General features: G+C 45.8%; 1 protein-coding gene across 1 annotated transcript in view; it reads right to left on the bottom strand.

The window, feature by feature from the left end:
* Window positions 1–395: 395 nt before the first annotated feature.
* The window catches only part of LOC115469011 (AP-2 complex subunit alpha-2-like), a 130222-nt gene continuing 115094 nt past the window's right edge, over window positions 396–15523 (bottom strand). Inside the window, exon 10 of the mRNA XM_030201246.1 lies at window positions 396–527. Within this exon, the coding sequence (XP_030057106.1) occupies window positions 471–527 (57 nt within the window). The 3' untranslated portion in view covers window positions 396–470. The remainder of the gene's footprint in view (window positions 528–15523) is intronic.

Genomic DNA, 15523 nt, shown 5'->3' with positions numbered 1-15523 from the left:
GGACTAAAATGTAATAAATAAAAACGGATTTAAAAAATATAGTACGACGTTTTAAGACCGATGACCACCATAACCCCAGTGAAAGATGCTAGAATTTAAGTTGGCGTTTGGGTGTATTGAGGTCTTTTCCTTGTGTTAGCAAGAAAAGTATATATCTTGCATCAACACTGGTCGTCAATTTTTGTCTAATTTGATTTTTAGAGCCACAGTTATTTTTCTCTTGTTTTTGTTTCTTGTGTTAAGCCATCAGTTTCCAAAATTGCTATGTGGGTTGGGGAATGATTAACTGAATAAAGACACCTATTCTAGGTAAAATAATTTAGATGTTAAGTGAATTTTGAAATTTCTTTAGAAAAGCCTCAGAGGAAAACCAGACATGCATAGCACTTACAATCTCTTCCCGGATGGAGTAATCAGCTGTCTCCAGGTAATTCAGCATCTCAGCCACAATTTGCTGGGCATTGCTTCGATCACACATGGCATACAGGAGATCCACTGCTCTCTGTCTTACGCTCACCTCTCTCCGTCTGCAAAAGCAATCAAAATCATTTGATGACCAGAGATAGCGTAGGGTCTTCCACACTATGGTTAGCTCAGAAGCATCTAGCAAATAAATAGAAAAAAATTGTCCCATATTGCTCTCTCCCATAAATACAAGCTTGAGACACCCATGATCAGTTTTCAGTGGAAGGTTTAGAATACAATTTCATACATCTAGACATGTCAAATAATTCATATATTCAATGGAACTACATTTATAGTAAAGGTCAACCCCAAAATTAAATATATATATATATATATATATATTATATATACATACTACACACATACATACACACGTCCCACTATTCATATAGTTTATACAACATAGAAAAACAATAGTAAATTGAGTGATCAGGCCAGAAGTATAAGCTGTGTGTACAGCAGCCGGAAATCAGTGCCTATACATATAGCTTAAACCAGTGGTTCTCAGCCAGGGTGTTGCAACACTATTGTTTTGCAAGGATCTGGGAGGGGCACTGAGGCTGCAGTGGCAGCAGGAAATGCAACAGCAGGAGACATGATCACAGAAGCCCCAGCATTTTGTTGTGAACTGCACTCCTTCCCTGAGTCACAGCAGCAAGTGGCACATAATATGCTTTCACTCAGTGGCGCAGGAAGGGGGGGGGCGGTCCGCCCCAGGTGCACGCGCTGGGGGGGGGGGGTGTCGGAGCCGCTGGTTACCTGCTCTCTTTGCCCCGGAACAGGTTACTTCCTGTTCGGGGCAGAGAAAGCAGGGAACCAACAAAGCCGACGCAGCTCCCAGAGACGACGTGCACTCGGCAGGGCAGAGCGCCAGCGGTAAAGATGCACTCCGGGGGGGGGGGGGGGGGGGGTGTGGAGCGGCGACCTGCCCTGGGTGTCAGCCGGCCTCGCTACGCCGCTGCTTTCAATTCCTATTAACTCGGCATTGGAACTGAAATCAAATTAAGTGTCACGTACTGCTGTTACCCAAGGAAGGAGCACAGCTCACAACAAATTAACAGAGAATGCTGGGGCTTGTATGGTTGGGTCTCTCCTACTGCACTAGAGGAGAGATGCTGGGCCGCAGAGCAGTGAACAGCAGAGATGACAGGAAGATGTTGAATCATAGGGGCAGAGAAGAGGAAAGAGAGAGAAATTCTGGGTCACAAGGGTAAAGGGATATGGAGGTGTAATGCTGGGAATGGTGGAACCATATATGGGAGAGATCATAGCAGGCTGCCAAGGAGATGAGTACATGGAGAGCAAGAAGAAAGAAGAAAACATGAGGCCAGTGAAGAGTGAGAGAGAAATAGAGAAGCTAGGGAATGAGAGAGAAGGGGACGGAAGTCACCTAAGTCACTAATGACATCGGAGCCACCACTTGCTAACAGTTTCTTGACAGAGTGGGATGATTACCATTGCCTTCCGCAGTCATCTTATCTCCCAGCCCCCCCCCCAACAAGATAAGGCAGTGTACTCATTTATTGACCAAGTGGATGGAGAGATGATATGGCCAGAGGCTATACTACTAACAGAAATCCCATGCAGGATTCAAGCTCAGGTCGTGGGCAAGCAACCTACCAGCTGCACCATGAGGGCTCATGAGGAGAAGGAGAGGAAGATGGAAAATTGATAGGTGAGTGAAAATTAAAAAGGGAAAGATAGATTAGAATGAAAGAGGGTGAAATTTGTGTGGACAGAGGAAGAAAAGGGAGGAAGAGAAAAAGAGGGACAGAAAAAAATCAGAGACTTGAGAAATGGAAAAAGAGAGGAGAAAATGGTAAATGGACAGCAGGCACTGGAAAGTATTAGCAGAAGACAGGCAGGAAAGCTAAAAAAGAGAAACTGGGACCAACATGTCTGAAAAATACAATGTCACAACAAAAGGAGAAAATCAACTGCAAAGTAATGCAGATAAAAAGCAGTAGTAGTGCGGCAGCTTAGAAAGGCTCAAAAAGGTGCTTTTGGTATCAGGTGAAAAATAGCCAGATTTCCACAAAAGTAGCTTAGCTTGACATATATCATCCACCTATAAAATAAACCAACCAAAAAAGCTACCTAAACATTCTGAAAAAAAACCACTAAGACCATAAGAACAAAAACACGGGGGGGGGGGGGGGGGTGAATATGTATGTACCTTACAAAGGTAAACACATATTCACCCTGTTTCTATTTATCTAAAAAATAAAATGTCTAAAGAGAAAAAGATTTATTTTGAATTTATTTTTAAAACTAACTAGTTATGTTAGAGCTTTGGGAAATGCACATCATGGATGTCTTTGTACTTGTTCAGTACAAGAGGAAATGCATTTCTATTATTTCTCCAGCGTTGTGTTACGTGCCACATTTGACTCCTCGGGGGTTCCTAGTTCAATTTTTGACTTCATATTTCTATGTCTTAATTTGTCATTCTGTATTTGGTGAGACTGCATGCAACTGAGGTGTGGTACTCTGTTGCATGCAGTTTTTGTGTAGAAATTTGTAGTAGTCTCACTTGTTTTGGTTCACCAGTAGTAGAGCTCAGTGTCATTTATAGTGCTGCCTATTCATAGGTAGGGTTCTTGCTGACTGAATCAAAGGAATTTGCGCTGTTGTATGGCAGATTTGCTACATCTATGTAGAGTTGAGATTTTTTTTTCAGGTTTTGTATTTCATAACATGCCTGGTTAGTGGAGAGATTTATATTGTTATTGCTCCAATGACAAGAGAATCAGAATAGTTTTTGTATGGTGACTTCCATGGACGCATGTCCTAGTTCTGATCTGCACCTGCTGATTTTTGTGCATGTAGAATCTTTACATTTACTTGTAAGAACTGCTATACTGTGTCAGACCAAAGGTCCTTGAGGGTCATGCACGCAATGTGTCATATATGAACATCTTCTGGCAGGGGTGTCCCAACTAAAAAGATGTTGAGAGCCACTGGTTTAAAAATATAAGACCTCTCTTACTAAACCGCAGTAGCGACGATTCCTGGTGCGGCAATGCAGACAAAGCCTATTCACTTTGAATGGCTTTGTCAGCATTGCCGGGCAGGAATCGCTAGCATGGTCTGGGTAAAAGAGGCCCATATTGCGCCCACCCCTGAATGCCCTGAACACACCCCTTTTGCTCTACCTATGATCACTCTTCTGGGTATTGGCTTTGCTGGGTTGTGTTCAAGATCGCCTTTATCCCCTATTTTGTTCAATATACTTGTACTCGGGTAAAATGTTGCAGAAATTGGGATTAAAATATTTCATATATGCAAATATTTATATTTTTCTATTCAATATTCCTTGGAAGACATTATCTACACAGGTTGGCAAGAATTCGTAAGATGGTACAGTGGGATGAGGACACATTCTTAATTTGAACACAATACACTGATTTTATGGGTAGGAAGGCAGGCTCATTCTACCCCTAAAAAGGGTCCTATTTGGAGAAAAGGAAATAGCATTAGAATCAGTAATTTGAATGGTAGGAATTCTGATTCATCACTGTACAGCGCTGCGTAACCTGAGTAGCGCTCTAGAAATGTTAAGTAGTAGTAGTAGTCATTTGAACAGTTTAACCTGATTATTGAATCTTGTTTTTGTAAACTGTAGTTATGTCAAATGTAAGATTGTAAATCATTCAGTGAAAAAATGATAATTCAGGCTCTGACCCATTGTAATAAACTTCTCTTTTTACCTAAAAAAAAACAACTTTTAGACAAAGCCACCAAAATCAACGTACTTAAGAACAAATACGATAGAGTAACAGCTCCACCTATAAACCTTGCATTGCTTACCTAAGGTTTTATGTTTGGCTTTTAAGATCATCAAAGGCCTTTGTCCTCTATTTATCCTGATATTTAACATTTCAATCTAGATTTTGTTCTTCCCATCAGATGTTTACATACCTTCAATTTCCTTTCGTTTCTTTGATGAGCAAACAATAGTGGAGTGGAGGAGTGGCCTAGTGGTTAAAGCACCGGTCTTGCAATCCAGAGGTGGCGGTTCAAATCCCACTGCTGCTCCTTGTGATCTTGGGCAAGTCACTTAACCCTCCATTGCCTCAGGTACAAACTTAGATTGTAAGCCTCCTGGGACAGAGAAATATTCAGAGTACCTGAATGTAACTCACCTTGAGCTACTACTGAAAAAGGCGTGAGCAAAATCTAAATAAATAAATACATCAAAGCTACTATTTATGGGAGCTATGCTTAGAATGTAGAATTTTCTCCCATTACTGATATGCACATGTTTTTTTCTATAATTTTAAAATGGGGATTTTTACTCAATACTATTCTCAGAAATGTTTAGTTTTGATAATCCCTTTGTTAGGATTAGACTATTTGTATTGTATTATATTTACAATACTATTTTAACTTTTTCCTTTTTTAAAAAATTGTTTGTATCCATTTTGCTGTTTTTGTAAACTGCTCTGAACTATACACAGTCATAACAATATATAATTATATGTATAATGGCATATGTATAATTCACATGCATAATGCTGACAATACACACAATTTTTTTTTTTTTTAAAGAAAGTCAGTTTTATGTTTGGTACAACTGCTTTCTGAATACCAGGCATGCTCAAGTTTAGCTTGCTATTAATGAATCTTCCCTCAAGAAAAATGTTCAAACCTTTTTCGAACTGTTATTCTAATTGGCCTTAAACCCATCTTCCAATAACCACCTGCAAACTAAGAATGCACTGACTAAAAACCACCATTAAATGTGTATTAAATCTGCTACCAGTTAGTACTAGGTCTAGGGAACACACCATGAAACTCTGATTTCCTAAACAGTTCCCTAGTTAACTAGTCCCACACTACATAATTTTACAAACCTCTGAATCAAACCCCAACTGATAGGTCCTAAGCTGTTTAGCCATTCTTCACATAGGAGTCCATCTATCCCAGTAATTATTTTGTTTCTAGCTCTGCTGCATTTTTCCTGTATTGCAACCATAATTGCATAGGTGTGGCTGCTTCATGGATCAATACAAAGGCACTATTGATTTTTAATTTTATGCCCAATTTTGGTCTGCATTCCTTACAAATAACATTTATTTACTTTTTTTGACCAATACTGCACAGTGAGCTAAGAATGTCAGTGTATTGTTCACAGTAACTCTAAGACAATTTTCCTGGTGGTAATTCCTAATTCAGATCCCAGTATTGTGTACACATACACTAATTCTGATCATTATCCTCCACCAAGGGAATAGGTCAGAATGTAAAATGTGTTATTAAAATTTCCTCATGCATATTGCTTTGCACAAATCCATATGAAATGTATATATTCCATTTGGTTGCATGGGTTCCCTGGTTCATAAAGCAACCAATTCCTCACAACCTGCCTTTGTTATTACCCTCCCTTGAATACTTGCCATCTGCAAGTTCAACCACTTTGCTCATTGCTCCTTTTTCCGGATCATTTACTTTAGGTAGTGAAGGTTTTTGGGGCCTCCACTATTCATTTCTTCACTCTGGAAAACTCATCATTGAGTCCTAGTTTAGTTTTAGTGTTTAACTACTTTTCTATAGATATCAAAGCAGTATACAATATTAAAAACCAAGAAAATGAGAAATGTAAACATTCTGAAGTTAGAAGAAGAAAAAAATTTGAGGAACGAGGAAGAAATGAGGTATTTATTTATATACTAGTAAAAAAGGCCCGTTTCTTAACGCAATGAAACAGGCGCTAGCAATGTCATGAGTTCCTGCCATTAATGTTTCCACGGTTGTATTCTGAATGTAATTGTTGTTTACATGTGTAAGATTTCTTTATATACAATAGTTTTTGTGTAAACTGTGTTACAATGTGGTAAAAGGTTTCCTTGTTCAGGCCCTTCAATCAGTTTAACAATCACATCAGAAGAGCTCCTTACTCGTGAGAATGCAACATACAGTTGCCCATGTGAGAGACAGAGTGACAGAGTGTTTTACAGACAGTATAAAAGAGAGATACACAGAGTGATTGTGTGTGGGTATGTGTGTGATGTCTGTGTATGTGTGTGTGTGTGTATGTGTGATGTGTGAGTGACAAAGTGATTAAATGTTTGTCTTCCCTTCCTTCCGTTCTGTGCACTTGCCTCCACTGATGTTCCTACCTCCCTGTATATGATTGTTAAGAGATTCAATCCACTCCACTTCCCTCCTCCAAGTTCCGTTCTGTCTGATTGGTTCTTCGATCCTGTGATGTTGCGTCTGTTTGCTTGGCAACTATGCAGCGTTCCGTTTCCTCGACGTGAGGGCGGGGACAGTGAAAGCCAATGAAACACTGAATGACAGACTTACGAACCCTACACTGCCACGGAGTCAGCTTCAGAATGTTGGAGGTGCTTTTTATTATATAGGATATTTGCTCACACATTTTTCAGTAGTAGCTCAAGGTGAGTTACATTCGGGTACACTGGATATTTCTCTGTCCCAGGAGGGCTCACAATCTAAGTTTGTCTGAGGCAATGGAGGGGAGGGTTAAGTGACTTGCCCAAGATCATAAGGAGCAGCAGTGGGATTTGAACTGGCCACCTCTGGATTGCAAGACTGGTGCTCTAACCACTAGGCCACTCCTCCACTCCAACAAATTGCCCTTCATCACCCTCATCTGGACTATAAGCCATTGTAGTATACCTCTAATTCTTGCTTAAATTTTAGAAATGAACTCTCATTTCTCAGGTAGAATGAAAGATAAGTTGCAAAACACAAGGGCCAGATAAGAGAAAGCAGGGCCCTCAGCAAGGCCACTATTACAGAAGTGAATTAAGGGCAACTGCCCTGGGCCCCAGGCTACAGAGGGCCCTCAAGTTTACCTGAAGCTGAAGGTACAAACCTGCTAGTAGGCTTTGGCAACCTCTGCTAAAATTACTGCCTGGGTCCCAGCATGTTTAACACTGGCCCTAGTCCTAGTCCTCACTGATTTGGAAGAGAATGAATAGGTAGGAGGGAAACAAGAGTACCTTCTGTCACGGTGGTGACTGTTTCCTTGTCTGTGCTCACCTCGCCCTCTGGTGGCCTGAACTGGTGGCTGCTATGAACTGTCACACGTTCAGCCCAATCAGATCCAGATCTTCCGGGCTGCCAGACTTGCTTTTCTTGTTTGTGCCTGAACAGCACCCGTAGCTGTCTTGTGATTCCTGCAGCTAAACTTCAGCTGCTGATGGGCTTTATTAGCCACCTGGAAACTTTTGTGTTTGCCTTTGCATCGTCTAAGGTCACTGGTATGTGGGTGTGTGCACTTCTGCCTAGTCCAGTTCTAGTCTGAGTTTCTTGCCTGGTTCTAGTTTGTTTGTGTGTAGTTAGCTTTGGTTTTATTGCTTAGTTCCTAGTCTTATTCTGGTCTGCATTTCCTTGTCTTGTGTCTGTGTTCCATTTTAGTGGCTGCTTGGCAGCTTTCAGTCCTGACTCTCACCTGTCTGTGTTTCTGTCTTAGTGGCTGCCTGGTAGCTTTTAGTCCTGACTCTGTTGTGTGTTCCTGTTGGTATCCAGTTCCTGCCCTGTAAGTCCTGCTGGCCGCCTGCACCCAGGGGCTCAACTCCTGGGGAAAGGCGGTCAAGCCAGGTGAAGTCTAGCTGTTCCTGCTCTGCCTGTCCCAGCTTGTTTGCCTCTGCTGCAACTCCAGTCCGGGGTTCCAGTCCTGTTCTGCCTTGCCTCTGGTTTGGGGGAGGTTTTGCCTGCCACTGCCACTCCACAGCAGTGGTCCAAGAGCACACAACCCCTGTGCTTCTGTGAGAAGCGTGACACCTTCATTCACTTTTGAAGTGTAAAATGAATTTTATCTGGGCTTCTAAGATGGTATTTTTAGATGGTCTCTAGCCCATGCAAATTTTTAGGTATTGCCACTTTACATTTTCGCCTAATTCCCTCATATCAGTCTTCCTTTTCAAACTACTGCAATAGTTTCTTATGAATGTTCCCTCTATTACAGTAAGGGAAAATTAGGTTCTTACCTTGGTAATTTTCTTTCCTTTAGTCATAGCAGATGAAGCCATTACGTATGGGTTGTGTCCATCAACCAGCAAGGGGAGATAGAGAGCACTCAACTTTTCACAGTGCCTCATGGCCAGCCAGCTCCACTACCTCTTCAGTATTTGAAGCTTCCAAAGCAGCATGGCAAACCGCAATGGGAATAACATGAACTTTCCTCACAGCAAACGATGGCCCTTAACAGGGCGATGAACTCAAAAGGAGGGAATGAACACATCCTCCTGGAGGGAATAAACTCATCCTCCAAAACATAAACTGGAGGAATGGACTCATCCTCCTATAAGTGAACATGAATCCTGAAGACTGTTTTTCCAACTTTCTCCCAAGGAAGGAACTTCAGGAAACAAGAACAGAACCTAAAACAAATTCACAGCATACAGACAATCATACAAGGAGGGCTCATGGCTTCATCTGCTATAACTAAAGGAAAGAAAATTACCAAGGTAAGAACCTAATTTTCCCTTCCTTGTCATCAAGCAGATGAAGCCATTACGTATGGGATGTAACAAAGCAATCCCTATATAGGGTGGGAACAGGTCACACCACGCGCTAGCACTTGTGCTTCAAAATGCGCATCCCTCCTAGCAGCCACATCCAGCCTGTAATATCGGGCAAAAGAGAGCTTAGAAGCCCATGTTGCTGCACTGCATATCTCTTGACGAGAGAGTAATCTAGTTTCAGCCCAAGAGGAAGAAATCGCTCTGGTAGAATGCGCCTTAAAGGCTACAGGCGGAGACCGGCCGGCAAGCAGATAAGCTGAAAAGATAGTTTCTTTGAGCCAGCGGGCAATAGTTGCTTTAGATGCTGGAGACCCTCTGGGAGGACCTGATAGCAAAACAAACAGATGATCATAGATCCTGAAAGAGATAGTAACTCGCAGATACTGCAGCAGAGTCCTGCGCACATCCAACAGGTGCAACTGCCCAAAAGATTCTGGAAACTCCTCCTTATCAAAGGAGGGCAAGAAAATAGGCTGGTTTAGGTGAAACGATGAAACCACCTCAAGCATGAAGGAAGGCACGGTCCGAACTGTGACCCCGGACTCTGAGAATTGCAGAAATGGGTCTCTACAGGACAGCGCCTGGAGCTCTGACACCCATCTCGCCGAAGTAATGGCCACAAGAAAAACTGCCTTTAGTGTCAAATCTTTCTCCGATGCTCGCCGAAGCGGCTCAAAAGGAGAAGCCTTCGGGGCCTTCAAAACTAGCCCCAGGTTCCAAGCTGGACAGGGTGCTCGTACGGAAGGCCGGAGCCAAAGCACCCCACTAAGAAACCGTGCCACATTTGGATGAGCAGCTAAAGACACGCCTTCAACCTTACACAGAAGGGAGGCCAACGCTGCCACTTGCACCCACAGGGAATTATAGGCCAAGCCTATTTGTACACCATCCTGCAAAAAGTCCAGAATCGGCGAGACAGGAGCCCGCATGGGTGTGATCGCTTTTGAAGCACACCAAGACTCAAACTGGCGCCAAATCCTGGCATAAGCCACGGAAGTGGAACGCTTGTGGGCCTGCATGAGAGTGGAAATGACTGTGTTTGAATAGCCTTTGTCCCTCAATTGTGCCCTCTCAATCGCCATGCCATAAGACCAAGCGGCAGGCGTCCTCCATGGCTACCGGGCCCTGTGACAACAGGTTCGGTACCAGAGGTAAAGGAAGGGGAGCCTCCATTAGCATCTGTTGGAGGTCCGCATACCAAGGCCTCCTGGGCCAATCCGGGGCGATGAGGACCACTTCTCCTGGGTGCAGCCGAATCCGCAGGAGCACGCGCCCTATCAAGGGCCACGGAGGGAACACATATAGTAGGCCCGGAGGCCAGGGCTGAGTCAAGGCATCCAACCCTGCCAAGCGAGGATCTCTCCGTCTGCTGAAGAAGCACGGGACTTTGGCATTTGAACTTGTCGCCATAAATCCATCACTGGCTTGCCCCATTTGGCACATATCTGCAGGAATACTTCATCTGCTAGTTCCCATTCTGCTGGATCGATCTGATGCCTGCTTAGATAATCAGCTTGCACGTTGCTCTGACCTGCAATGTGAGCTGCCAACAGAAACTAAAGATGCAGCTCGGCCCAGTGGCAAATCTGTTTCGCCTGTGCGGCTAGTGCTCAGCACTGAATGCTGCCTTGTCGATTTATGTAGGCCACTGCTGTCGTGTTGTCTGACATCACTCTGACAGCCAATCCTTCCAGGGTCACTTGAAAGGCCAGAAGCGCCTGAAACACCGCTTTCAACTCCAGGCGGTTGATGGACCACTCCGACTCCTCGGGTGTCCATAGACCCTGGGCATGCTTCCCCTTGCAATGTGCGCCCAGCCCTTCAGGCTGGCATCTGTCACTACTAGACACCAATCGGGGAGCTCCAGCGGCATTTCTCGCCGCAGCATGCTGAGAGCCACCACTCCATGCTGAGTCGGGCCGCAGGGAGCCAAGAAAGTCTGCATTGATAATCCTGAGAAACTGGAGACAATCTTTAAAGTAGGGAATACTGTAGAGGTCTCAGGTGCGCTCTCGCCCAGGGCACCACTTCCAATGTGGCTGTCATCGATCCCAGGAGCTGGACAATGTCCCAAGCTCGCGGGTGGGGCATCCTCAGGAGCAGACGGACCTGATTCTGAAGCTTGCACCGCCTTAGCTTGGGTAGGTATACATAGCCCGAGTCTGTGTTGAACCTGGCCCCCAAATATTCTAGAGATGCGAGGGGGTCAGGTGACTTTTGGCCATATTGATGACCCAGCCTAGAGATTGAAGTACTGAGACCACTCTAGCTGTAGCTTGATAGCTCTCTATTACAGAGTCTGCTCTGATGAGCCAGTCGTCTAGGTACGGGTGAACCCTGATACCTTCTCGCCTGAGCAAAGCAGCTACTACCACCATTACCTTCGAAAAGGTTCGGGGAGCTGTGGCGATGCCAAAAGGCAAGGCCCGGAACTGGAAATGTTTTCCCATCACCGCAAACCTCAGAAACCTCTGGTGCGGGGGCCAAATTGGTATGTGCAAGTAAGCTTCTTTCAGGTCTAGAGACGTGAGACACTCTCCTGGCTGTACCACAGCAATGACGGCGCACGCAGGGTTTCCATGTGGAAATGCCGGACTCTCAGGGACTTGTTTAATTATTTTAAGTCCAGAATAGGGCGAAAAGACCCACCGTTTCGCGGCACCACAAAGTAGATGGAGTATCGGCCGTAGCCGTGTTCGGCGGGAGGTACCGGGGACACGGCCCCTAACTGAATCAGACCTTGCAAAGTCTCCTCTACCGCCGCCCGTTTGGCGGCAGAACCGCATCGGGACTCCACAAGCACGTATCTTACTGGGGCGTTGAATTCTATTCTATAGCCATCTCTGATCAGGTCCAGAACCCACTGATCTGAGGAAATATTGGCCCACTCCTCGGCAAAGAGGGAAAGACGTCCTCTGACGACAGGAAGCGAGGAGGGGGCCGGCGCACCATCATTGAGAGGGTCGCCCCTGAACTCCAGGCCTAGTGGCTGCGGAACGCTTGTCCGAGCGAAAGGAGTTCCTCTGCTGAAAAACGGGCATGAGAAGTGAACCCAGCAGAACGCCCCGGGCGGTACCTTCTAGCTTCACGGAAGCGAGGTCTAAAAGAGGAGTGGACCGCCTGGCCCTTGGAGGAAGGCCTCGGCCTATCTTCGGGCAAGCGCTGGGGTTTAGGATCTTCCAGGCCTTTAACAATTTTTTTTTTCCCCAACTATTCACCAAATAGGAGAAGGCCTTGAAAGGGCAACTTCACCAACCTTTGCTTAGAGGCCATGTCTGCTGCCCAATGTCGTAGCCAAATAAGACGGTGAGTAGCCACTGCTACTGCCATTTGTTTAGCCGAAGCTCTGACAATATCATAAAGGGCATCAGCCAAAATGGACAAGGCCGACTCCACCAGCGGAGCCACATCCGAGAACGGATCTGCTCTATCTCCGGGCTGTTCCACTGCCTGTTGCAACCACGCCAGGCAGGCTCTAGCAGCATAACTACTACTATTTAGCATTTCTATAGCGCTACAAGGCGTATGCAGCGCTGCACAAACATAGAAGAAAGACAGTCCCTGCTCAAAGAGCTTACAATCTAATTGACAAAAAATAAATAAAGTAAGCAAATCAAATCAATTAATGTGAATGGGAAGGAAGAGAGGAGGGTAGGTGGAGGCAAGTGGTTACGAGTCAAAATCAATGTTAAAGAGGTGGGCTTTCAGTATAGATTTAAAGGTGGCCAAGGATGGGGCAAGACGTAGGGGCTCAGGAAGTTTATTCCAGGCGTAGGGTGCAGCGAGACAGAAGGCGCGAAGTCTGGAGTTGGCAGTAGTGGAGAAGGGAACAGATAAGAAAGATTTATCCATGGAGCGGAGTGCACGGGAAGGGGTGTAGGGAAGGACGAGTGTGGAGAGATACTGGGGAGCAGCAGAGTGAGTACATTTATAGGTTAGTAGAAGAAGTTTGAACAGGATGCGAAAACGGATAGGGAGCCAGTGAAGGGTCTTGAGGAGAGGGGTAGTATGAGTAAAGCGACCCTGGCGGAAGATGAGATGGGCAGCAGAGTTTTGAACCGACTGGAGAGGGGACAGGTGACTAAGTGGGAGGCCAGCAAGAAGCAGATTGCAGTAGTCTAAACGAGAGGTGACAAGGGTGTGAATGAGGGTTTTGGTAGAGTGCTCGGACAGAAAGGGGTGGATTTTATGGATGTTGTAAAGAAAGAAAAGACAGGTCTTGGCAATCTGCTGGATATGAGCAGAGAAGGAGAGAGAAGAGTCAAAAATGACCCCAAGGATTCGAGCTGAGGAGACAGGGAGAATGAGAGAGCCATCAACAGAAATAGAAAACGGGGGGAGGTGGGTTTGGGGGGGAAAATGAGAAGCTCGGTTTTGGTCATATTTAATTTCAGGTGGCATTGAGACATCCAGACAGCAATGTCAGACAAGCACGCTGAAACTTTGGTTTGGATGCAAGGTGAGATATCAGGGGTAGAAAGGTAGATTTGGGAGTCATCAGCATAGAGATGGTAGGAAAAGCCATGGGATGAGATTAATGAACCAAGGGAAGAAGTGTAGATAGAAAAGAGGAGGGGACCAAAAACAGAACCCTGAGGTACGCCGACAGGCAGAGGGATAGAAGTAGAAGAGGATCCACCAGAGTGAACACTAAAGGTGCGGAGGGAGAGGTAGGAAGAGAACCAGGAAAGGACAGAGCCCTGGAATCCAAGTGAGGACATAACAACTGCATGCAGACGCCTGAACAGTAAGACCTACAATTTCAAAGGACCGTTTAAGTGCTGCTTCCAGCCTACGGTCTTGTATATCCTTCAGGGCAACTCCTCCTTCCACAGGGAGGGTAGTTCTCTTTGTCACCGCAGTGACTAGGGCATCTACTTTAGGCATTGCAAGGCGAGCCAAATGCTCCTCACGCAGAGGGTATAATTGCCCCATAGCCCTGGAAAATTTCAAAGGTCCCTCGGGGTCAGCCCACTGAGTGGAAATAAGCTCTTGGATGGAGTCATGCAAAGAAAAGGCTCGAGAAGGCTTTTTGGTACTAGCCATCCCAGGATTCACAGAGGAGGCCGTGCCACTGTCAGGCTCTTCAATAGAAAGGACCTGTAGGGCATCTGAAATAAGCGCTGGCAGCTCATGGTGGAAATCCTCACCGCGGAGGGATCATCCAGATCCTGTGGTAATTCTGCACCTGACTCTGGCTCCTCAGACCACGAAGGCCTGCCAGAACTCTCCGAATCCTCACAGCCCGATCACGGAGGGGGGGGGGGGGGGGGGGAGAGGAGGTGCACCACAATCTGAAGGGGAATTAGCCCTTCTACGCTTTTCTTTATGCCAATTATCAGGGAAAATAGCCTCAGTGGGCAGTCCCAGGCCAGAATCCACCGGGGGGACAATAGAAAGGGCCTCAGACGACCCTTGAGGGAGAGCTCTTTTCAGCATGTATTCTTTTATGCCATAACAACACAAACTCAGGGGAGAAGAACTCGCCCTGGGCACCCAGATCCCGTCTGGGGCTAGCCGCTCCCTGAATAGCCTCAATTCGAGGTCCCCCCCCCCCCCCCCGGGCTCAGGGCTCTCCGTCTCTACGGAGGCCGCGCCATGCGGAGAATTCAAAATGGCGTCCGCTGCCAGCTCTGAGCAGGAAGAATCATCGCTCGCCATGCTCGGGCTGGCTCTTACACCTGTACAGCATGATTTACAGAGCCCCGCTGCTGATTTGCGTTTGCATACCGGGAACAGCGCTTTACATTCTCTGCAGCCATCGCCGAAAACGGCGGGGAAATTCAAAATGGCGGTTTCGCGCCAAAAACCCCCCGATCTCGGGCCCACCCCGGAGGAGTTAGAAAACACTCTTACCTCACCGGACCGAGTATCACAGCTCCGGTCCCATAGAAGAATCAAAGGAAAACCTCTTCCATTTTTTTTTAAACGCTGTGAGGAAAGCAGAGGTAATAAGAACTCCGGAGGCTCAGATGAGTGGGAAAGGCAGGGAAAGGCGAACCAATGTGCCTGCATCCACTGAGTGGGAAAGGACAAGGAAAAGCAAGCTAATATGTCCACATCCACGGAGGCATGGGTAAGGCAGGGAAAGGGCCAACCTATGTGCCTTCAAAGTGAAGCTCTAACACCCCGGCTAACAACTGGCAAGCCAGGAGCCACCCCCAGGCAGATTTTTCATGGAGCTCGAAGAAGCTGCAGCCACCCTGCTTGGGGAGGTAGAGAATACTGAAGAGGCAGTGGAGCTGGCTGGCTATGAGGCACTGTGAAAAGTTGAGTGCTCTCTATCTCCCCCTGCTGGTTGATGGACACAACCCATACGTAATGGCTTCATCTGCTTGATGACAAGGAAATGTGACTTCAAGTGACCCCTACCACCTTTATTCCTTGAACCAGGGCCCTGCAATCCATAAAACTAGATCTAAAATATCTAACCACGTCTCACCTCTTAAAACCAGTTGCTCTATGAAGCAGTAATTTGTCATTTAGAAATTTTATTTCCCTAGCATGCCCCAATAAGATATTCACCCAATCAATACTAAGTAAATGAAATACATTATTCT

The sequence above is a fragment of the Microcaecilia unicolor genome, chromosome 4, assembly GCF_901765095.1.
Source record: "Microcaecilia unicolor chromosome 4, aMicUni1.1, whole genome shotgun sequence".
In the NCBI taxonomy this organism is placed as follows: Eukaryota; Metazoa; Chordata; class Amphibia; order Gymnophiona; family Siphonopidae; genus Microcaecilia; species Microcaecilia unicolor.
Note: the sequence above shows the minus strand (reverse complement) of the source record. Positions and strands in the feature narration are given on the sequence as shown.